A 25683-nucleotide genomic window follows, 5' to 3' on the forward strand; every position below is an offset into this window, starting at 1 on the left:
TCTTACACCAGCAGCAAGTGCATGCAATACTGATGTCTCTCTCAACACTGGACATGTGAGTAGGCTTAGAAATATCATTTTGACTATCTTGACAAAAATGTGCCTGTCTAACATATTAAATCGGAACACAAGTTCATCAATAACAATTAACGAGAAGAGTGGGATTATGAAATGTGAAGTTAAGACCATATTGAACGATACACAGTTTTTAGAAACAAGTGGAATGAAATAGGATCTGAATTTTAATAATGATGTTGAATATGCATGAAGAAGTAATCAGAAAGACAATAGTCATTGGCCTGGGAAAAAAAAACAATGCGCTGGACTTATGCCCCCGTCCCACTTAGGAAACTTGAACGGAAACCTCTGGAGACTTTGCGCCCCACCCAAGGTTTCCGTGCGGTTCCCGGAGGTTTTTGTCAGTCTTCCTACCTGCTTCCACTACCTGCAACCTCCGGCAACCACCTGCAACCTCCAGAAACCGCACGGAAACCTTGGGTGGGGCGCAAAGTCTCCAGAGGTTTCCGTTCAGGTTTCCTAAGTGGGACAGGGGCATAACTCAGCATGTCAGGCTGCATCCCTAGAGAACATGGATAGGTGATATTTCAGATCGGGGCAATAGCAGTGAGGGCCCAACCCCCAACGGCTTCTCAAATATGTGAAAACTGTGTATTAAATAAAGAATTAAATAAATAACTCGGTCAATATCTCTATTTTTTTTTAATGTAGAACATAATGGCATGGATTGTGATGCAGCTTTTCAGCCATCTTTGGTTGAAATCATTGGTCTGGATGATTTCTGATGGTCCAGATTTCCAATGAAATCGTTAGAAATTACAACAAAAGACACTTGTTAGCATTGTGCGTACTTTCTAGAATTATTTTTTTGTGGTTTTCCATGAAAATATTCCACAACTGTTCATCTCAGCTTCTACCGTTGATTTGAAAGGAGGAAATGTGGTAAATTAACACTGTTCACTGCCACATGTATTCCTGCCTTACAACTCTGTTGGAGTCAGAAATTATAACCAACGGAATGAAAATATACCTGCGACACCAGTTAATTAGATTAGAGAGCATTAGTAGAGAGGGGAGGGGGGCAAAGTGCAACAGCAAATCGATGGAAACACATATCTGGATCCTAACTTTTGACTGCCATCCTAATATGACTTTTACGTTCTGACTGCAGACACCCAGATTCACAATATAGCAGTGTCCTTCTGCTTCATTTATGAAGCAACCATAAAGACTAATTAGCTCTTCCGTGATCATCAGGCCTCGTTGCACAGTTTAAAATAATTCTGTCAGATTGCAGAAGGATTGTGGAGGAAAGTAACGATGTGCCCTCGTGACAAAAGGAAAAGCAATAATTTAATAAACTCCTACTTTTTGCCTCACTGAGGAGCTTAATGAAATGCAAAGAAGCCCAAGACAAAATTTTCCGTGGATGTCAGGATAGAAGGATAAGATGGAAAAATGTTCCAAATGCATACAAGAGATTAAAGATTATTAGAAATTTATATTGCACAATATTTTTAGTTGAATACACCATCAAGGAAGTTTATTATAACATTGCAGACGTCCATTAATAAATTTGTTTATAATGTAGTCAATTGATAAATATAATTTAATGATACTATAAACATATCCTTTTCTGGATATAGGATGTGATTTGGTCAAACATCTCAAATCAACTACAGTGTTGTCTAATCCTTATAATTCTAATATACGTGGCATTGTAACTGCTGATAAGTACAAAATAAGCTACAACTACAACAAAATAGCTCCTACGATCATCCAGACATTAGAGGAAGTCAAATAGCCTGCCAAACATGCACTCAAGTGAAAAATATCAACTGTTTTGGATTTCATAGCATTCACAGTTGGAATATACAATCGTAGGCATATTAATGCTGGGATAGCAATTATACTCGTCAATCCTCATGGATAAAGCCAGAGTTTGAAATGCAATGATTTTTTTGTTTTAAGTACCTTTAAATGGAGAATCGAGGACTGGTGCTGGCTTTTGGACAAGGAATATTTTCTTGGCATATTTGCTTAAAGCTCCACTCTTCTCATTTGGAACTATCAGCTGCTTGATAAATCTTGTACGATCTCTAATGTCATAGTTCTGATCATACTTGGCTACATTTAATATGTACTGCATAAGCAATTTTGTCTGTTGGCAAAACAAAACAAGAAAATAATATATGTTATTTACGATTATTGATAACACTGAATAAACATATTCAGAGCTGTAATAAGAATGAATGGTCATGGCCGACAAATGTGGCTCCATTGGGAATACACATTCCGAGGCAGCAAATGAAATTTTAGCTAAGGCACATGTCCTCATCTGTGCTGAGTAGGTGAATGCTGAATTCTGAGAAGAAGCCAGGCGCTAGATTATTAAACTGCTGAAGTGGAAAGAAAGGCATCATTAAAAAATAATCATATATGGCAAAGCTGGTGAAGAGTCTACATGAGGATAATGAATCTAGAAATATAACTAAAAACATAGCACTCAAATGTTAATCTGAAAAATATGCAGGACATCAACATATCAGATGATATTAGGCCAGGCACATTTCTATGAAAGAGGTAAGCTTTATGAAACAACACTGCCCCAAAGCATGCACAGTGCCTGGAGCCTGAATGCACTTAGCTGCTACTCACTGAATTATGAACCATTAACTAAGCCATATGAATCAGTGAACTGTATTATTGCAAATTATTTGCAATGTATTTAGCCATTTCTATCTCAGGGCAACTCACTGCTGATGTCCTTTACAACCAGACTAAGTGACTCAGTGTCATGGGCTTCGTCAATCATTACCAGTATTTCTGAAAGAAAACAACCCTGCTGTCAATCCATTTGAATTTCATCTGTTGAGAGCTACTGATCCATTCCATGTAATCACAAACAAGTGTGCAAGCTAATACTTTAAAAATTTGGCTTTGCGATGCTATGAGACTGTACTCCCTTAAATGTTGTCACTATTCCAAGCAATAACCACAACATACATTTCCAGATTTAAACAACATTTTCCAAAGTGAAAATATTTCTGTTTACTTGTAGCAAATGGAATAAAATTTGTTAATGTGCACTTCCAGAAAAACATGGAACAACATTGCAAATTATTATTTTGGGGGTTCATTGTCCCCCAATGCAATATTGGACAATAGACAATAGGTGCAGGAGTAGGCCATTCGGCCCTTCGAGCCAGCACCTCCATTCAATGTGATCATGGCTGATCATCCCCAATCAGTACCCTGTTCCTGCCTTCTCCCCATATCCCCTGACTCCGCTATCTTTAAGAGCACTATCTAACTCTCTCTTGAAAGTATTCAGAGAACCGGCCTCCACCACCCTCTGAGGCAGAGAATTCCACAGACTCACAACTCAATGTGAAAAAGTGTTTCCTCATCTCCATTCTAAATGGCTTACCCCGTATTCTTAAACTGTGGCCCCTGGTTCTGGACTTCCCCAACATCGGGAACATGTTTCCTGCCTCTAGCATATTCAATCCCTTAATAATCTTATATGTTTCTATAAGATCCCATCTCATCCTTCTAAATTCCAGAGTATACAAGCCCAGCCACTCCATTCTCTCAGCACATGACAGTCCCACCATCCCGGGAATTAACCTTGTGAACCTACACTGCACTCCCTCAATAGCAGGAATGTCCTTCCTCAAATTTGGCGACCAAAACTGCACACAATACTCCAGGTGTGGTCTCACTAGTGCCCTGTACAACTGCAGAAGGACCTCTTTGTTCCTATACTCAACTCCTCTTGTTACGAAGGCCAACAAGCCATTCGCTTTCTTCACTGCCTGCTGTACCTGCATGCTTACTTTCATTGACTGATGAACAAGGACCCCCAGATCCCGTCGTACTTCCCCTTTTCCCAACAACACCACTTAGGTAATAATCTGCCTTCCAGTTTTTGCCACCAAAGTGGATAATCTCACATTTATCCACATTAAACTGCATCTGCCATGCATCTGCCCACTCACCCAACCTGTCCAAATCACCCTGCATTCTCATTGCATCCTCCTCACAGTTCACACTGCCACCCAGCTTTGTGTCATCTGCAAATTTGCTAATGTTACTTTGAATCCCTTCATCTAAATCATTGACGTGTATTGTAAATAGCTGCAGTCCCAGCACCGAGCTTTGCGGTACCCCACTAGTCATTGCCTGCCATTCTGAAAGGGACCTATTAATCCCTACTCTTTATTTCATGTCTGCCAACCAATTTTATATCCATGTCAGAACTCAACCCCCATTACCACGTGCCCTAATTTTGCCCACTAATCTCCTATGTGGGACCTTATCGAATGCTATTCTTCTGCTTACTTGCAATTAAACGTTCCCACATAAAGCTGGACATAGTATTGTTCACAATCAAGCTTCGATCATGTGTCTCTCACTGTGAGGAAATGAGTTCCAGAGTAACATGTTCTTTGTTCATCGCAGTTTCAGTTTAAAAACGAATGATCTGACACAAATTGCCGATTTTTATTCAATGTTCCCACAACATGATTGCACTGATTAAATCTTATACTCTGAATTCATGCTGTGTAATATCAAGGTGACAAATTGAATATTTCCACAGCACATCTTAAATCTGGGCTTCCATTGCGTCGAGTTCTGGTCACCGAGCTCCACAAAGGATGTCATTAAGCTGGGAAGGTTGCGGAAATGATTTGTAAGGATGTTGCCAGGGCTGGAGGGTTTGAGATACGAGGAGAGACTGGATTGACCAAGACCACTTTCCCTGGAGCAAGGAGGTTGAAAGATGACCCGAGGTTTACGAAACATAGAAACATAGAAAATAGGTGCAGGAGTAGGCCATTCGGCCCTTCGAGCCTGTACCTTATGTATAGCTGAAAGAATGAGGGCATGGATAAAGTGAATGGCCACAGTCTCTTTCTTAGGGTAGGGAAGTCTAAAGCTAGAAGACATAGGTTTAAAGTAATATTTAAAGGGGGCCCAAGGGGCAACCTTTACACAAAGGTTGTTTGTGGAAAGGTGGGTGTGGGGAAAGACTTGACAGAGGAAGTGGTAGAGATGGGCCCAATTAAAATGTCTAAAAGGCATTTGGACAGCTGCATGGCTAAACAAGATTGAGAGAGATAGGGCTAAATGCAAGCAATTGGCACTAACAGGAGGCTAGTCTTTCAGCATGGGCAAGCAGGTCAGGCAGCAAAAAGGATGGGTGACGTTTCGATCCGGGACCCCTTTTCAGCCTGAAGAATCACCCATCCTTTTTCTCCAGAGATGCTGCCTGACCTGCTTACTTACTCCAGCACTTTATGTCTATCTTTGGTACAAACCAGCAACTGCAGTTCCTTGTATATACATTTTGTCTGCTCTTGAAGAAGATTACAACCCGAAACTTCACACATCCTTTTTCTCCAGTGATGCTGCCTGACCCGTTAAGTTACTCCAACACTTTGTGTCTATCTTTAAGAATAAATTCTTGCTGGGCACCACATCTAACATTGATGGTGTGAGGTCTCATTGCAGTCAATTCTCTTGCTCTGGTGACAATAGACAATAGGTGCAGGAGTAGACCATTCGGCCCCTCGAGCCAGCACCGTCATTCAATATGATTATGGCTGATCATCCACAATCAGTACCTCTTTCTTGCCTTCTCCCCATATCCCCTGACTCAGCTATCTTTAAGAGCCCTATCAAGCTCTCTCTTGAAAGTATCCAGAGAACCGGCCTCCACCGCCCTCTGAGTCAGAGAATTCCACAGACTCACAACTCTGTGTGAAAAAGTGTGAGACCACACCTGGAGTATTGTGTGCAGTTTTGGCCTCCTAATTTGAGGAAGGACATTCTTGCTATTGAGGGAGTGCAGCATAGGTTCACAAGATTAATTCCCGGTATGGCAGGACTGACATATGATGAAAGAATTGATCAACTGGGCTTATATCCACTGGATTTTAGGATGAGAGGGGATCTTATAGAAACATATAAAATTCTTAAGGGATTGGACAAGCCACATGCAGGAAAAATGTTTCCGATGTTGGGGAGTCCAGAACCAGGGTTCACAGTTTAAGAATATGGGATAGTCCATTTAGGACTGAGATGAGGACATTGTGGAATTCTCTGCCACAGAAGCCCGTGGAGGCCTTTTCACTGGGTATTTTCAAGTTAGATATGGCTCTTAGGGCTAACAGCATCAAAGGATATGAGGAGAAAGCAGGAACGGGGTACTGATTGGGGATGATCAGCCATGATCATATTGAATGGTGGTACTGGCTCGAAGGGCCGAATGGTCTACTCCTGCACCTATTGTCTATGTTACAGTTGGATTAATAAGAATGAAACCAGACAGACACAGTACCATCTAATTGGCCAACTGTGCAGAAGCATCAAATGGCTTGATTAGCAATATCGAAGGCAGCAGACAGGTTGAGGAAAATGTGGGAGCGTGGATTAACTTTACCACAATTATGCAGGACACCATTTTTTGCCCGTTCATTTATTAGCGTTTCTTGTTCATATTAGTTTTGTCACAAATGCAATTAATCTAAAAACAAAAGCAGAAAGGACAACCCTACCCACTCTTTCCACTGGTTGGCACAGCGATTCTCAAATATTTCAAGTATTTTACAATCCTTGTATTTTTATAAATCGTCTATCGTGGAGAGATTATGCAACAACTATATTCCACACCCAAAATAACAGGGAATGAATTGTCAAGACAACCTGGCTTGGTCAAACAATTAACAGTGAAGGAAATCAATGCAGAAACCTAAATGTCAAAATTTGACATTCTATGTTTGGCGTCTGTTCCTTTCACGGTTATATATAACTTGCCAGAAAATTTCAAAGTAATAAAGCACACGCAACTGTTTCAAATATATCATCAAGATTGTAAAGGCCAACTCGTAACTCTGAATGATTCATAGTAGGGAGAAAAGGGAGGGGGGGGGGGGGGGAGCAATTTTACTTTCGTACAGTTCTTACCTGCTTGGGATTGGTAAGATAGAGCTTAGCTCCCAGATTTAGAATTTGCAGCTTCACTATCTCCTCTTCATTCATAAAACCCTTCGCCATTTTCCTCAGGACATCCGGTGCAATCTTTGGTACATGCTCGCAGTATTCACCTATCAACCACAGGATGCTTGCACGTGCCATGGATACCTTGAGAAACAGAGAGCATGGAAAGAAATAGAAAATGTAAAGTAACGGGGAAAAAAAGCAAGGATAAAATAAGCATAGAAAAATGTTTAAACTGCACAATCAACAGGAATCATGCTCATAAGTTCCAGGAGCAGAGATAGGCCATTTGGCCCATCAAGACTACCCCGCCATTCAATCATGGCTCATCTATCTTTCCCTCAGCTCCTTTCTCCTGCCTTCTCCCCGACACCCTTCCTAATCAAGAATCTGACAATGGCCGCCTCAAAAATATCCATTGACCTGGCCTCCGCAGCCGCATGTGGCAATGAATCCCACAGATTCACCACCCTATGACAAAATATATTTTCTCAACATCTCCTTTTTAAACGTACTCAAATTTAATAGTACAACAGATCAATAACAGTACTGAAGGAATGAACAATTAACATCTGAAATACAACCAATTTGAAAAAGATCAATTAAACATTTTTGACATAAATATTCTGAAATTAAAATATTGCAGCTTAAAAGAAATTGATATGTTAAAAAAACATTCTACAGCACCAATTAATTTTATCAACATGCATGAAAAAGTAAATGGACAAAAGTAAATAAAGTCCCAACATACTAACATGCAAAAGTAAATGCAGTGACACAAATGTACAGTTTGTCTTTAGTTTAGTTTAGAGATACAGCATGATAACAGGCCCTTCGACTCACCGAGTCCATGCCGACCAGCGATCCCCGTACTCTAACACTATTCCGCACACACGAGGGACAACTTACAATTTTACCAAGCCAATTAACCTTCAAACCTGTATGTCTTTGGAGAGTGGGAGGAAACCAGAGTTCCCAAAGAAAACCCATGCAGATCACGGGGAGAACATACAAACTCCGTACGGACGGCACCCTTAGTCAGGATCAAACCCAGGTCTCTGGTGCTGTAAGGCAGCAACTCTACCGCTACGCCATCATGTTGTCTTAGAAACATAGAAATTAGGTGCAGGAGTAGGCCATTCGGCCCTTCGAGCCTGCACCGCCATTCAATATGATCATGGCTGATCATCCAACTCAGTATCCCGTACCTGCCTTCTCTCCATACCCTCTGATCCACTTAGCCACAAGGGCCACATCTAACTCCCTCTTAAATATAGCCAAGGAACTGGCCTCGAGAGATTCACCACTCTCTGTGCGAAAAAAGTTCTTCTCATCTCGGTTTTAAAGGATTTCCCCCTTATCCTTAAGCTGTGACCCCTTGTCCTGGACTTCCCCAACATCAGGAGCAATCTTCCTGCATCTAGCCTGTCCAACCCCTTAAGAATTTTGTAAGTTTCTATAAGATCCCCTCTCAATCTCCTAAATTATAGAGAGTATAAACCAAGTCTATCCAGTCTTTCTTCATAAGACAGTCCTGACATCCCAGGAATCAGTCTGGTGAACCTTCTCTGCACCCCCTCTATGGCAATAATGTCCTTCTTCAGATTTGGAGACCAAAACTGTACGCAATACTCCAGGTGTGGTCTCACCAAGACCCTGTACAACTGCAGTAGAACCTCCCTGCTCCTATACACAAATCCTTTTGCAATGAAAGCTAACATACCATTCGCTTTCTTTACTGCCTGCTGCACCTGCATGCCTACCTTCAGTGACTGGTGTACCATGACACCCAGGTCTCGTTGCATCTCCCCTTTTCCCAATCGGCCACCATTTAGATAATAATCTGCTTTCCCGTTTTTGCCACCAAAATGGATAACCTCACATTTATCCACATTAAACTGCATCTGCCAAACATTTGCCCACTCACCCAGCCTATCCAAGTCACCTTGCAGTCTCCTAGCATCCTCCTCACAGCTAACAATGCCCCCCAGCTTAGTGTCATCCGCAAACTTGGAGATATTGCTTTCAATTCCCTCATCCAGATCATTAATATATATTGTAAATAGCTGGGGTCCCAGTACCGAGCCTTGCGGTACCCCACTAGTCACTGCCTGCCGTTGTGAAAAGGACCCGTTTACTCCTACTCTTTGCTTCCTGTTTGCCAGCCAGTTCTCTATCCACATCAATACTGAACCCCCAATGCCATGTGCTTTAAGTTTGTATACTAATCTCTTATGTGGGACCTTGTCGAAAGCCTTCTGGAAGTCCAGATACACCACATCCACTGGTTCTCCCCTATCCACGCTACTAGTTACATCCTCGAAAAATTCTATAAGATTCGTCAGATATGATTTACCTTTCGTAAATCCATGCTGACTTTGACCAATGATTTCACCACTTTCCAAATGTGCTGCTATCCCATCTTTAATAACTGACTCTAGCAGTTTCCCCACTACCGATGTTAGACTAACTGGTCTGTAATTCCCTGTTTTATCTCTCCCTCCCTTCTTAAAAAGTGGGGTTGCGTTTGCTACCCGACAATCCTCAGGAACTACTCCAGAATCTAAAGAGTTTTGAAAGATTATTACTAATGCATCCACTATTTCTGGAGCTACTTCCTTAAGTACTCTGGGATGCAGCCTATCTGGCCCTGGGGATTTATCGGCCTTTAATCCATTCAATTTACCCAACACCACTTCCCGGCTAACCTGGATTTCACTCAATTCCTCCAACTCCTTTGACCCGCGGGCCCCTGCTATTTCCGGCAAATTATTTATGTCTTCCTTAGTGAAGACGGAACCAAAGTAGTTATTCAATTGGTCCGCCATATCCTTGTTCCCCATGATCAACTCACCTGTTTCTGACTGCAAGGGACCTACATTTGTTTTAACTAATCTCTTTCTTTTCACATATCTATAAAAACTTTTGCAGTCAGTTTTTATGTTCCCTGCCAGTTTTCTTTCATAATCTATTTTTCCTTTCCTAATTAAGCCCTTTGTCCTCCTCTGCTGGTCTCTGAATTTCTCCCAGTCCTCCGGTATGCTGCTTTTTCTGGCTAATTTGTACGCATCATCCTTCGCTTTGATACTATCCCTGATTTCCCTTGTTATCCACGGATGTACTACCTTCCCTGATTTATTCTTTTGCCAAACTGGGATGAACAATTTTTGTAGTTCATCCATGCAGCCTTTAAATGTCTTCCATTGCATATCCACCGTCAACCCTCTTAGAATTAATTGCCAGTCAATCTTGGCCAATTCACGTCTTGAATTTCCAATGAGATAAATGGAAGGGGATAATGACCCTTCGCACTTAAATGAAGGAAATCTAATAGCAGTCACTGGAACATGCCCACGTGCAGAAATACAGAAGATTCTGCCAGCAACACTGTGCATCTTCACCAGGCACATTGCTTTGCAACCTATTGAGTTTAATCATCTGAAATCCATAAAGTTATAAGAAATTCAACTGTTTGCAAACCATTCTCACCATAAAAATGCCTGAAAATGTTAAACTTTGCACGTAAAGTTCACTCTGTATCTCAATTTAATTGTATTGTATGTATTGTATATCTAATCTATTTGGATATCACCCAAATCAAAGTTGACACATGACAATAATAAACCTAAACATGTATTTGAATAGAGTAAAATATCAAAATTACTGGTAATCATCTTTCCCCACTAAATATAAATTCTAAATTCCAAGGATATAAGGGTGGCACGGTGGCTCAACAGTACAGTCGTTGCCTTACAGCACCAGAGATCCAGGTTCAATCCTGATTACGGATGCTGTCTGTACATTCCCCCCGCAACCCTGTGGGTTTTCCTCGGGGGCTTCGGTTTCCTCCCACACTCCAAAGACATACAGGTTTGTAGGTGAATTGGCTTTGGTAAAAATGGCAAATTGTCCCTAGTGTGTAGGATAGTGATCGCATATGGGGATCGCTGGTCGGCGAGGACTCGGTGGGCCAAAGGGCCTGCTTCTATGCTGTATCTCTAAGCTAACCTAAATTCATAATTTATTTCAGTTGATGATATTTCATCCTCTATCTTAATCTCATACTCCTTTATTTTTTTTAAAACACGACCAAAACAATGTTGAAAAGTTAGTATAAAATGAACAGCTTTCACTTTCTGGTTTGCTGCCAGGGAATTATTCAATGTGACCAGCTGCTCAGCCGGCATGGTGATATTACTTATTGCTACGTGCTCAAAAGACCCTAACAACTGACAATGGGAGAAATAAAATCCATACCAGTGAGACTGCCAAATCCATGTGAACAGTATTGTTCAAGTTGAATTAGTTACATGCTGATGAAAGTAAAATCTGGACCATTAAATAGTGTGGTTAAAACATATATTCAATTAAACCAATAACGTCAAACCAGACAGCAAAATAAAATCTCTCACAAAGATAATTGCTAAAAATTATCAGATGGGAAACACATTTTTTAACAAATATTACTGTGAATATAGTGGAAAAAATCTGGCATGTGGAGCAATAAAGACATTTCAAAATGTTGCTGGATGTTTTAATTGAGTTAAGGTATTGAGAGTTAAGCTTAGAAGATTTAAATGATCTACGATTATGTCATAAACATTACTTTTAATCAGCATGGCATAATACAAGTTTGACCATTCACGGCGTTGGGAGATTGGGGTGGGGAGGTGGCTGAGAAGCAACTTTAATGGCACCAAATACATTTATTTTCTCAGCTGGCACGGGAAGTATTGATTCTGCTCTTCAATCTGGCATAGATCAAACTTTGATATTAGAACACTCTAAATAGTAAAAGGAATGCAGAACTGCCAACACTCACAATTTTTAAAATATAATTTATTGATTTTGCTCTAGCGTATTAAAGTTACCCGAATGACTTGGATGAGAGGAAATGGCAATGAGGAAATTCTCTCCGACACCTCCCGTGCATTAAAACAAAAATACAAAAATCAATAAGCCATGAATAAAATCACAAGCGCTGGAACAGTAGGATATCACAGCCAAATTAACAGCAAATATTGTGATAAATTGAAATCAGTTGAGTTTGTGATCAAAGAAGCATTTCAGAAGATATGTCGTACAACCAAACATGCATATGGGCCAACGCATAGTGACAACGAATGAGTAATAAAATGCGGATATTACTGCATGTGGTGCTGTTAACTAGCAAATATGAACACCCATTTTCCTTGAATAGTTAGAGTTTAATGTGCACTTACTGTGATTTTATCTAGAAGCTTCGCCATATGTTTGATGATTTCACTGTGCTGTGATGGTTGTGTCTGGAGCAGTTTCTTAATCACCACGACACTTTCGGCGACAACATTTTCTGTAGAATGTTAAAAAAAAACCTTAAGCAAGCAACACTATAACCAGGCTTCAACAAAAGCAGTGATCAATTTATTACAGTTTCTCTCAGATATTAGTAAGAAAAGTTAACAAATTGGGCACTGGTTATGCAGCGTGTCTGGGAATTGAGGTAAACAAGGAAATAGCATTCAGCAATGTTTTGCATCAGTCTCCATTATATCCCAGAGGTATCTGTAAATTGGAAAATGGAAGAAGGGAAGGAACTTGGGAAAATTACAATCATTAAGGAACTGGTATTGAGCAAAATGATTGGAACTGTAGGTTGACAAGGCTCAAAGTCTAGACAGACCGCATCCCAATGCATTAAGAGACGTTCCAGTGATTTTTGATCTATTGGTTTTTTTAATTTTCCATCAGAATGGAAGGACAAATATAACTCTCGATAAAAAAAAATGTGCTGGAAAACCTCAGTGGGCAGTGGGCAGGCAGCTTCCCTGGAGAAATAGGATGGTGATGTTTCAGGTCTGAACCCTTCTTCAGTATAAACCAGCATCTGCAGTTTCTTCCTACACAGATATAATTACTCTTCAAGAGAAGGACAGGAAGCTATGTCCAATCATCCTAAAATCCATCAGTGGGCAAATGGGCAGTGGGAAGGCAGCTTCCCTGGAGAAATTTAGGATGGTTTGATTATTTTATTAGGTCTGAACCCAGTGGAACTAATTTTAGTATAAAATACCGTAGCATCTGCAGTTTCTTCCTACAAGGAAGATATAATTACTCAATATCAAGAGAAAAAAGTGGAAAAATAGATGGTAGAGCTATAAGTCCATAAAAAATCCTAACATCCATCAAAGTTGGGCCCTTAAATTTTTCAAATCTGTATTCGAAGATGTAGATCTATCCGCGTATGAACTGAAATTTTTTGCATCAGATGATTCCAAAAAGTCGATGGACAAAAGAATTTAAATCTATTAGGGAGTCTCATTTCTTCAAGGGGAATGTTTAAAGAGAACAATTACATCTGAACAATGTGTCGAACTTATTGGAAAAGGTTACATCTGCGATGGAGAAATGGGAATTGACAGACGTACTTTTCTAAGATTTCCAGAAATGATTTTATAAAGTTCTGCATAAAATGCTGTTGTGAAAATGAAGTTTCATAGGCAGGGAATGGAAGCAATTTTGGGTTGGTTAGAAAGTTAGCTGGTTATGACTGTGGATGTTTTGGGATCAGTGCTGTGCACTTGATACAATTTACATAAATTACTTGGATTTAGGCACCAAAGGCAATGAATGCTAAATATGCTGATGACACAAAGATAGATGGGAAAGTAAGTTGCGGAGCGTTGAGGAAGGAAGCTATAAGAGAAATACCGATAAACTGAGAGTGGGCAAGAGCTAGGAATTGTAATCTCAAAAATGTGAAACTGTTAATTAAAACATTATCCAAATGGCAGAGATATTGCAGGACTCAGATGCAGAGAGGATGCCCCGAGTGTATGATTTGCAAAGGGATAGAAATGCAGGCACAGTTAGTTATTACGAAAATTAACAAATGTTTTCAGGGGGACCTGCATGTTCTTGTATATGAATCAATGGACACAAAGAGGAGGCGCCGTTGTGTTTTTGATCTGGGGGAACATCGTGGCAGTACTTAGGATATTCCTGGGGAATGTCCAGTGAGGCTATATAGATAGAAGTGTTCTTCATTTGATTTTTCAAATTAACATGGGATTTGATAACTCGCCTCTAATTCTCTCAAATTATCAAGGTATATCAATCACATTGTACAAATGGTATGATAAGATCCTTAGAGTCATCGAGCATGGAAGCAGGCCCTTCGGCCCAACTTGCCTGCACTGACCATCATGTCCCATCTACATCACTTACCTGCCTGAGTTTAGCCCATATCCTTCTAAACCTGTCCTATCCATGTATCTGTCCAAATGTTTCTTAAACATTGTGATAGCACCTTCCTCAACTATCTCCTCCCGCAGTTTGTTCCATACACTCCTTGTGTGGAAAAGTCACCCCTCGGGTTCTTATTAAATCTTACCCCCCACTTTAAACTTATGTCCTCTGGTTCTCTATTTCACCTCAAGATACGCCTCAATTTACAATCTTTCGATTTCTGAAGCTTTTTCAGTATAATGAACAAGACTTAACCTTCGAGGCGGAGATATATAGTCATAAATTTTAATTAATAGCAAAGATTAATAGAGTACCAGCCCTTAACCCATTTCTATTGTACTCCATATTGACTGTGTGAAAGCTACTGTTGAGCCATTAATGATATTATAATACACAGCAACTGAAAATCATAGGTGCAGCTGTGTCAACAAGATTGCTCTCAGCAGTTTGACAGCTGCGCTAGGTTGACAAAGATGCCTTGAACAAACTGCAGCCACTTGACATAATGGGTTCCACTTGACATAATCAGCCCTTGAAACCAACCACAGTATTTGCACAGAACACAACAATGGAAATCGCTCCCTGAAGGGTGGAGAAAATGGAGTTATGGAGAGAGAGAGAGAGAGAGAGAGAGAGAGAGAGAGAGAGAGAGAGAGAGGAGAGAGAGAGAGATACAACACAGAAACAGGCCCTTCCTAGCACCAAGTCTGTGCTGAAATTAAGCACCCACTTTTGCACTAAAATTGCTAAGTTCATAAATCCATGACGTAAGAGCAGAATTAGGCTATTCAGTCCATCAAGTTTACTCCGCCGTTCCATCGCTCCCGGCGAGAGGGCCTGAACATCGGGCCGCCCATAGCAGCAACTGCGGGGGGCTCGGGAGGCCCCGACCACGGGTGAACATCAAAGAGGAGGTTGACTGAACTTTGGTGCCTTCCCTCACAGTGGGAAACTTTGATACCACTGTGTGGGGATGTTTATGTTATAGACTGTCGTGTTGTGCGTTCTTATTTTTTTTTTATTCGTATGGGTGTTTGATGAAAAAAAGCATTTTGTTATCTCTGTACTTGTACAATTACAATAAAGTTGAATCTAAGCTAAAATCTAAATGACTGATCTATCCTTCCCTCTCAACCCCACAACATAAACAATGTAATGCAGATGCTGGTCTACAAAAAAAAGACAAAGTGCTGGAGTAACTCAGCAGGCCAGTCAGCATTTCGGGGGAACATTGATAAGTGAGGTTTTGGGTGAGGACCATTCTTCAGACTGATTGGAGGGTGGTGGGGAGAGACAAAGTGAAAGCTGGAAGAGCGGTGGGGCAGGACAAACCAATAATGTGGGATGCCCTGACTTAAGCCTGCTCTATACCTCCAGCATCACAGATCATGTTCACCTGTTTAGTTTAGTTTAGAGATACAACGTGGAAACAGGCCCTTCAGCTCACCGAGTCCACACCGACAAGCAAGGCCCGCACATTAACACTACCCTAGACACAGTAGGGCCATTTTCACATTTACACCAAGCCAATTAACCTACAAACCTGTACGTCTTTGGAGGAAACCGAAAATCTCAGAGGTCATGGGGAGAAAGTACAAACTCCGTACAGACAGCGCCTGTGGTCAGGATCGAACCCGGGTCACTGGTGCAGCAAGGAAGCAACTCTACCGCTGCGCCACCATTTTTCTTGGAAGTCATACTGAGGGCGAAGAGTGGCTGGAGTCATTGTGGTGCATCAACAAAGATGACCACTGTGTAAATTGCACATTTAGGGAGATGGTCATACTGAAGATTAACAGATGAGAGAAGAGGCATGGGTGACCACCAGAATAACTCAGAGGAGCAGGCAGCTAAAATAGGGCCTCCCGAGTCAATCTCACTTTTATGGAAATTGTTGGGGTTGATCGTTCCTCAGTGATGCTAATAAATAGCTGCAGAACATCATGAAATTGACAGGAATCCATGTTCATAATATCAGTGATATAGAAAAAGCAATGAAGTCCTGCAGGCTCCAAACAGAATTAAGAAAGAAGTGAAAAAGCAGAACTTTAAAAGGTGGTAAAAGGTAGATGAATCCTTGTTCCATGCACTTACTGGTAGAGAAATAAGAGTGTGGAGCCGATAAATGAGGCTGAAGAGATGATGCAGGAGGATGGACTTCAAATTTCTGAAGCATTAGAAGTGTTTCTGGGGCACGTTGGAACTGTACACATCAGACAGGTTGCAGTTTCGTACAGCATGGACTAATACCATTGCTAGTGCGATCGACAATTTAAATGAGCTTGATAGTTAGCTGGGAACCACAAAAACATCAAAAGACAAATAGTGTAGAAAGAGAAATTAGAAAAGTTAGAAACCGAATAAATGATATAGGTGCACAGCAAGAACACAGTGAAACAGCAAACGTGGTCAAAGTACAGAAACATATTAAAATGACAAAATTAAAGGCACTGCACCAGAATGCCCACAAAGGTGCACAATAAGATAGATATATTAATGATACACAAAATAAATGGGTACTATTCGATTGCCAGAAAACCAAAGGGAATGGTTATAGTAGGAATAATAAAAGAGATCAGTGCAATGGTGAGAAATGATCTTGGCTTGATAGATTTGAATCAACGATACAAAATAAGAAATAGTCTGAAGGGTCTCGACCCAAAACGTCACACATTCCTTCTCTCCAGAGATGCTGCCTGTTCCGCTGAGTTACTCCAGCATTTTGTGTCAACACAAGAAATAGTAAAGGGCAGAAGTAGGAGTTATATTGGGCCTCCAAAGAATAATTATAATTTTGGGCATGGTATAAATCAGGAAATTAGTTGTGCGTGTAATAGGAGTAATACAGTAATGAGACATTTCTACTTGCATGTTAATAGGACAAATCAAATGTTGCTGCAATTACGAGCAAGATGAATTCATGGAATGTGCACAAGTTGTTTTTCTAGATTTGAAAGCAACTACAGAAAAGGCCATCAATGGACCCCATCGAGAATGGTTGGTTGGGGAAGAGTGTCCCAGAATATGATGGAACCAAAATTAATTATGTTAAACTTAAGAAAAAGACTTATACAGTTGCCAGAAATAGCAATTTCTGAAGGTTAGGAACATATTAGAACTAAGCAAAGGAGGGCCTGGGAAATAATGAAGAAAGTCAAAAAAGAATCAGAGTAGATGGTTGAGAATAATTTAGTTATGTTAAAAATGAAGTTGTGAACGCGAATATGGGCCGTTTATAGAAGAATTTATGCTGAGGAATAAGGAAATGTCTGATGTATTAAATAACCCTTTTTCACCTGCCTTCAAAGACATCCAAAAACCTGCCAGATATATTAGCGAATCAAGAAACTAAAATGAGAAAAGTCTATTAACTATTTGTCAAAGTGCTGGAAGATGTGATGAGCATGGAAGTTAATAACTCCCAAGTACCCAATGATTTACATCCCAATGAATGCTATGATTATCATCTTCCAACGTTCTATCGATCCTGGAATAGTTGCTGTGGATTGGAAAACAGCAAATGTGATAGTGCGAGAATGAAGAGAGAAAATGGAACTACTAAGCCAGTGACCAAACACAGATGGTAAGGAACATATCGGAAACTATAATGAGGGATGCAATAGCAGCATCTGGAAAAGAATATTAGGAATAGGCACAACTTAACTTATGAAAGGCACCCTTTGAATATGACTCTAGTTGAACAGGTAAGGTGAACAAGTGGATGGAGTACATTTGTTTTTCTGGAAATAGACACAAAGTGCTGGAGTAACTCAGCAAGTGAGGCAGCATCTATGAAGAAAAATGATGGGTGACCTTCAGGTAGGCACTCTTCTTCAGATTGAAATAGATGACCAAGGGTGGGGCCCATCATGGCCCATTGTTGGCTGGGGAAGAGATAATAATGAAGGGATACAGATTTCTGAAAGGCCTTCTGTATGGTTCAGTACAGGAAACTGATCATTGCATGGAGCGGAGGGAAATTGGTCATCATAAATAGAGGATTGGTTATTAGGCAGAAAGCAAGTGGGAATAAGCAAAACCACCTCAGGATGGCAGACAGTAACTAATGAGGTGCCGTTGGGCTCGAGGCTTAGCTCCAGTCCCTGCACAGGTTCTGAAATCATGCGCCAAACAACTGATCCCAGTTTTTGCCAATGTCTTCATCCTCTCATTTCAGTCTGTTATTCCCATATGCTTCAAGGAAACATCCATCATTCAAGTCCACAAAATAAGTAAAGTGACGCGAATCAATGGTGACCACCCAGGAGCTCGAATATTGACCATAATGAAGTGTTTGAAAGATTGGTAATGCCCCACATCTCCGCCAGTCTCACAGACAATCTAGACCCCCTGCAATTTGTAGACAGGAAACATAGGTCGATGGAGAAAACCATTTCCCAAGCACTACATTCTTCTCCGGATCCCCTCGACAATAAAGAACACCTATGTCAGGATGTTCAGCCTTCTACACCATAATACAAAATAATCTCATCTTTAAATTCCTGGACTTTGACATTGGGCCTCCATCCGCAATGAGGCTTCCAGGAATGAGTAAGTTAACCTAAGATGAGCATTTGTCGGCACTGGGCCTGTACTCCCTGGAGTTTAGAAGCATGAGGGGGGGGGACCTCATTGAAACATACAGAATAGTGAAAGGCCTGGATAGAGTGGATGTGGAGAGGATGTTTCCACTAGTGGGAGAGTCTTGGACTAGAGGTCATAGCCTCAGAATTAAAAATGTTATTTTCAGAAGGAGATGAGGAGACATTTCAGTGAAATCTGTGAATTTCTGTGAAATTCTTTGCCACAGAAGGTTGTGGAGGCCAAGTCAGTGGATATTTTTACGGTAGAGATAGATTCTTGATTAGTACGGGTGTCAGAGGTTATGGGTAGAAGGCTGGAGAGTGAGGTTAGGAGGGAGAGATAGATCAGCCATGTTTGAATGGCGGAGTAGACTTGATGGGCCGAATGGCCTAATTCTACATCGATCACATGACCGTGTGACTTCCTGACTGGCCAATCTCAGTTGGTTCGAAGTGGGCAGAGGTTATTTTGAGACAATTTCTTTGCTTAAGGTTACTTTGAGAAGATTTGAATACAGGAATAAAGATGTTTTACAGTACTTGGGCGAAGTTTTGATGAGACTTAGTCACTGTACATTTTTAGTCAATTTCTGAAGTATCGTTTCAGTGGTTCTCTAGTTCCCAATCAAAATAGTGTTATAACAAACCAAAATACCCCATGTAAGGTGGCCCCAAAATGTCTTAAACTTCATTATACCTGCTTGATAGACTAAATGCAGAGATGCCTTCCATGACCCAGGGATCTAGGTTCAGGGCACATATTTTAGTATAAAGAATAGAACAATTATTTGTAATGGGAAAATAAATTTCTTCACTCAGACCGGTGAAGATTTGTAATTATCTACCCTGGAGGGCTGTGGAGAATCTATTTCTATGTTCAAAGTGCAGTTTGTGAAAGATGCCTGCTTATTAACAGGATATGAAAGTAAGCATGCAGGTACAGCAGGCAGTGAAGAAAGCGAAAGGCATGTTGACCTTTATAACAAGAGGAGTTTAGTATAGGAGCAAAGAGGTCCTTCGGCAGTTGTAGAGGGCCCTAGCGAGACGACACCTGGAGTATCGTGTGCAGTTTTGGTCCCAATGTTGGGCGAATCCAGAACCAGGGGCCACAGTCTTAGAATAAAGGGGAGGCTGAGGTGAGAAAAAACGTTTTCACCCAGAGAGTTGTGAATTTGTGGAATTCCCTGCCACAGAGGGCAGTGGAGGCCAAATCATTGTATGGATTTAAGAGAGAGTTGGATAAAGCTCTAGGGGCTAGTGGAGTCAAGGGATATGAGGAGAAGGCAGGCACGGGTTATTGATTGGGGACAATCAGCCATGATCGCAATGAATGACGGTGCTGGCTCGAACGGCCGAATGGCCTCCTCCTGCACCTATTTTCTATGTTCCTAATTTAAGGAAGGGCATTCTTGCTATTGAGGGACTACAACGTAGGTTTACAAGATTAATTCCCGGGATGGAGGGACTGCCATATGCTGAGCGAATGAAGCGGCTAGGCTTGTATACTCTGGAGTTTACAAGGATGAGAGGGGATCTTACTGAAACATATAAGTTTATTAAGGGTTTGAACAGGCTAGAGGCAGGAAACATGTTCCCGATGTTGGGGGAGTCCAGAACCAGGGGCCACAGTTTAAGAATAAGGGGCAAGCCATTTAGAATGGAGACGAGGAAACGCTTTTTTTCCCCACAGAGAGTTGTGAGTCTGTGGCATTCTCTGCCTCAAGAGGGCGGTGGAGGCCGGTTCTTTGGATACTTTCAAGAGAGAGCTAGATAGGGCTCTTAAAGATAGCGGAGTCAGTGGATATGGGGAAAAGGCAGGAACGGGGTACTGATTGGGGATGATCAGCCATGATCACATTGAATGACGGTGCTGGCTCGGAGGGCCGAATGGCCTACTGCTGCACCTATTGTCTGTTGATAGTGCAAAATAAGTGATGCTGACCTAAAAGATGTTGCCCTGATTGTAATGATTGCTACACGAGGCTCGAAAAAAAACTCCTTGCTCAGACTTTTATTATCTTTTTCGTGACAGTAAATGTAAGCATTTTCTGATCAATCTCTCAAAAGATTCCAAAAGAATATTCAAACGATTCAAAACGGGGTCATGCAGCCTCTGTGGAGGTAATGCATAGTTGACGTTTTAGGCTGGGACCCTTCTTCAGACCTCCTTCTGTCCAATTCCTCCACAGATGCTGCCTGACTCACTGAGTTCCTCCAACACTTTGTCTGATGATCTCCAGGGTTCTTAGATGCTTTAATTGTTGAATACCCTGAAAAGTCTGTATTTATCAACTTAAATTAACATTTCGTTGTTAATGTACTTAGTACATTATTTCAAATACTTATGTGGGGGTGTTTTTAATTGCTAGATTTCTTTCAGTCTTCGGCTGTGGAATACACAGAGATTTTTTTAATTGAAACTAATAGGAAACTCTTCAATTTACCCATTTTCACCTAATATAAAGTTGTATCATAATCTTACTCGTTGTAGATTGAGGAACATCCGTATCTAAAAGGTGACATGCAAATCTCACAAATACTAACAAAATGCTTAAGTTTACACAATATACCCGTATAATTCCCAATGGATATACAGGTTGGAATGTAGCAAAGCTTTGAGGTAACCAACAATGAAGAATCACAAATCACTTTTTATTTTAGTAGAATATTGTCAATTCAAACCATTAGAATTTCTTTTTGACCTTCATAAACTGAAACATCACTACAAGCAGGTATTGGTATAAAGCACAGAAAAGACTGATGTATTAAGGAATGGTTTAATGGTTTAATTAAGATTTAGATTAATCCCCAGGACTTTCTTCTCTGATGCAGTCCAAGGAGCAAATGACAAAACCATCTTAGTTTTGTTATTTTGCAGCAGGATTGAATGGTGTGTAATTTTCTGCTCCATCAGACCTGCATTTAAAACAATACATGTGGTATAAATAAAGTAAAAGTCATATTTGGGGTCAGATATTGTACAATCTGTGCATATAGATTTGTTCTAAGAATTGTGATTCTTCCATGGTGCTTAAAGATTTTCCTGCATTACATGCCATATGGCAATTTAACATTAAATGAACTAGGAACTGCAGATGCTGGTTTACAAAAAAAAGACTCAAAGTGCTGGAGTAATTCAGCCGGTCATGTCAAGTCAAGAGTCAAGAGAGTTTATTGTCATGTGTCCCAGATAGGAGAACATGAATAGGTGACATTCCAGGTCATGCCCTTCAGAGTCTCACAAAGGGTCCTGATTCGAAACGTCATATATCCATGTTCTCCGGGGATGCTATCTGATCCACTGAGTTACTCCAGCACTTTGTGCCCTTTTACAAAAAACAAAACTTTGAATGAAATGGAGAATTACTCCAGACCTGAGTGATCTCCTGGACAAGTGTCGATCGCCTGGATTGGGGTCGGAGAGGAATTTCCCGGATTTTTTTCCCGAATTGAACCTGGGTTTTTATCCGGTTTTTTGCCTCCCCCAGGAGATCACGAGGTTCTTGGGGTGGAGAGGGGTGATAGCGGTATAAAGGGGAGGGTAGTGTCTTGTGTTCTGTGTCTTGTGTCTACTGTTTGTGGGTAAGTGTGTCTGTTTAGTGTTCAGCCATGAGCGAATGGCGGTGCGGGCTCGACGGACCTGGTGGTCTACTCTCGCACCTACTTTCTATGTTTCTATGAAACTAACAAACACTAACCCAAGCCCACAGCATGGTTTGAGCTGTGAGATCTCTACCATAAGAAAACAAGTGCCATACACTGGTCTTTCCAACTGCCCACCAAGAAAACCTCTTGAAATTTGTTTCATTTACAGAACTTGCGGAGAACCTACAGCGTCTGGAGATGCAATCCTATAAATTATTTTAATGCATCCTTCTTTTCACCATGTTGCTGATTTGGCAGGCTATGCCGATCAGAGCAAGGACATATAACAACAAGACTCAAGGGAGAAGTAAGGGAGCTTTGCAAGTGACATCCAGATGGTTTCTTGACCTGTTCGGGATATTCAACATTGCATAGCGATACAATTTTGATCACATACACAGATTATTTCAAGAATACATTTAAATAGTGTGCAGGTACATGCAGGATGTTTATATGATCAATAGCATAAAGCATTTTGCAGCATCTAAATTGTGAATGTTTGTTGGGTACTTTCATGGAATTGGTCTTGTTTTTAGTTGAATAGAAAATATGATAATATAAACGTGTTGCGATTTAATGATCCAAGAAACCCGAGATCAGAAAATTGGTAAATGTGTTGTTATAATAGATGGATGGGAACATTCAGATGGATTAGGGTTGGGTTTATGTTTATTATTGTCATGTGTATCAAGGTACAGTGAAAAGCTTTGTTTTGCATGCTATCCAATTAGATAGGATAATGCCATACATAACTGCATTAGAGTCAAATTCAAGTGCAATAGGTAGAGCAAAGGGAATATACAGAGTGCTGAATATGGCTCTAAAATAAATTATTAAAATATTTAGATCTGGTGCTAGATGTACAGGTAGAAGAGAGAGTGATTTGATCAGATGATATTCGATCCCCCTCTGGGATAAGCATGCAGAGTCACCATGTTCCAGCCCCATCTTGGTAGTTTAAAGTAAGCATTCAAGCAAATGGAAAAGCTTGAGAATCCTGCTTTGGGGAATGGGCCATTTTGAAGCAGTTCTCACGTTCGGGTTTCCCAGACAAGCCCAGGAGCCCAAGGCTTGAAGGCCACATTGTGCTGGCATTTACACTCTGATGTTGGGGATCAGCAATGTTCCAGCAATTCCCCAACAGTTCAACGGGTTAAAATGTGAATACATTCATGCATGTAAATAAAGAACAAGGGCTGTGGCAAAGGTAATTCCAAAATAAACTTCATTTAAAAAAAGTTAGTTGTTTAAAGTTTAAAACTATTTTTGTTCACCTTTACATTTTTAAGACTTTTTCAATTTTTAAAAAATTGTTTAAATTTGATAGATGCATTCAAAATCATTCAACATATATTTTTGACAACATCTGATTAGCCATGGGCTTTTTAACTCCTGTATGGGCAGAACTTATTCTAGTTCCCCAAGCGACGGCATTCACATAGACAAACATAGCCCTTTCCTTTGCGATGTGTTATGATTGAACGTTAGGTTGGCACAAAGCAGCAAATTGAAATTTATCTCCACACCACCATTCCCTGTTATTTACACTCCATTCACATCATGTAGCTGCTTTGTAGAGGCCTATTTTGGCTTCATTTCTAATTCTAGCCCAAATGATAGGGATTTCCGTATTTCCCAGCAATGAAGACGCACCCCCATTTTGAATTGCTAAATTTTGAAAAACAAGGCTGGCGGGACAGAATCAAGGGTTTGGTTTAGTCAGTAGAAAGGAAGATATGAAACTCCTTCAAGGAGGCAATCAGGAACGGGGAGCCTCCATCTTCGGCTGTACCACAATGCGCTGTGTGGTTCAGGTCTGAGGGATGGGGACTTCCTGGCTCGGGGAGATCACATAACAGGGAGAGAGAGAGGCGATAGAGCAAGAGAGCCTGGGACGGAGCAGCCAGCCTTACCCCCAGTCGCTATCCTCCGACCACCACCTCCACCGGTTGCGCCCGTGCTGAAGGACACCGTGGCTGGCTGGACGGCGGGCAGAAGGTGCTGAGGTGGCGACCGGTTCCGCTGTCCGGTCCCGGCGGCTGCTCGTAGCAACCCACGTCGGCTGCGTGCCCCGCGAATGGCTGCAGTCCCCAGGTTGGCTACGTGCCCCGGGACTGGCTGTTGCGCCCAGGTTGGCTCGCTTGCCCCAGTTCTGGCTGCAGTCCCCCAGGACTAGCTGCAGTTCCCAGGGAGCGAAAACTAATTGAAAAAAATACGCCTGTGGGCCACATGAGTTTGGGTTACGGGCCGGATCCGGGCCCTAGGTTGCCAACCCCTGTGTTAGGCCTCATTGTGTGTGTGTGTGTGTGTGTCCCCATGTTTAAAAGCGATTTAGCCCAAGTCTATATTTCTTGACTAAAAAGCTAAACTTTGGCCTCCAAGACGCAGGTACATTTTCGGGCCTTATTTTAAGGGCAAAAATAGCGTCTTCATTGCCGGGAAATACGGCAATTTTGAATTACCTCCAAGGTACTTTAAGCAGCATCAATTCAAGCAATTTAACCAGCAAGGCAACAGCAGATGGCCCAGGTCACACTGCTGCCTCCAATGCCACCCAGCAATCTTAGGTGTCCTTATGCTACAGACCATTAGCATGCAAAGATACCAGTCACAGATGTGTAGGAATGAACTGCAGATGTTGGTTTACACCGAAGATAGACACAAAAAGGTAAACACTCAGTGGGTCAGGCAGAATCTCTGGAGAAAAGGAATAGGTGACACCAAGTCTGAAGAAGAGTCTTGACCCGAAACGTCGCCTATTCCTTTTTTCTAGAGATTCTGTCTGACCTGTTCAGTTACTCCATCATTTTGGGTCTACCAGTCACAGAGGCTGGTTTCCTGATCTTGGTGCTGAACAGAGGACTTTCAACTCACACAGTGGTCACTTAAGGGAAGAGAAGAAGTCCAGTGAGGAAGGCTCTCAACTAGGCTGGTTTTGGATGACACCCAAATATGATAGAACTATTTATTTGGTCTTAGAAAGTCCAAAGGAGGAATAGGCTTAATGCCAGCAATTGTGAGCACAGACATTTAGAAAAGAAAACAACAGCTATAATGTTCTGCAAAGTGCAACTGGGTGAGTGACAAGATAATCAGCTGAAGTAACATTGATGGAATGATAAATCCTGGCCTGGACACCGAGGTTTATAAGCTCCAAGCACCACCATGAGATGTTTGACATTCACCCAGGAGGACTAATTGAGCC

The 25683-nt window shown here is 41.2% G+C and overlaps 1 protein-coding gene across 1 annotated transcript in view; it reads right to left on the reverse strand.

The window, feature by feature from the left end:
* ap3b1a (adaptor related protein complex 3 subunit beta 1a) overlaps window positions 1-25683 on the reverse strand; it is a 250224-nt gene that overhangs the window by 131564 nt on the left and 92977 nt on the right. The window contains exons 14-16 of the mRNA XM_055631560.1: window positions 12246-12355; window positions 6991-7167; window positions 1993-2179 (exon numbers count right to left, since the gene is read on the reverse strand). Coding sequence (XP_055487535.1) covers window positions 1993-2179; window positions 6991-7167; window positions 12246-12355 — 474 coding nt within the window. The remainder of the gene's footprint in view (window positions 1-1992; window positions 2180-6990; window positions 7168-12245; window positions 12356-25683) is intronic.

Source organism: Leucoraja erinacea, chromosome 3 (assembly GCF_028641065.1).
Source record: "Leucoraja erinacea ecotype New England chromosome 3, Leri_hhj_1, whole genome shotgun sequence".
Classification (NCBI taxonomy): Eukaryota; Metazoa; Chordata; class Chondrichthyes; order Rajiformes; family Rajidae; genus Leucoraja; species Leucoraja erinaceus.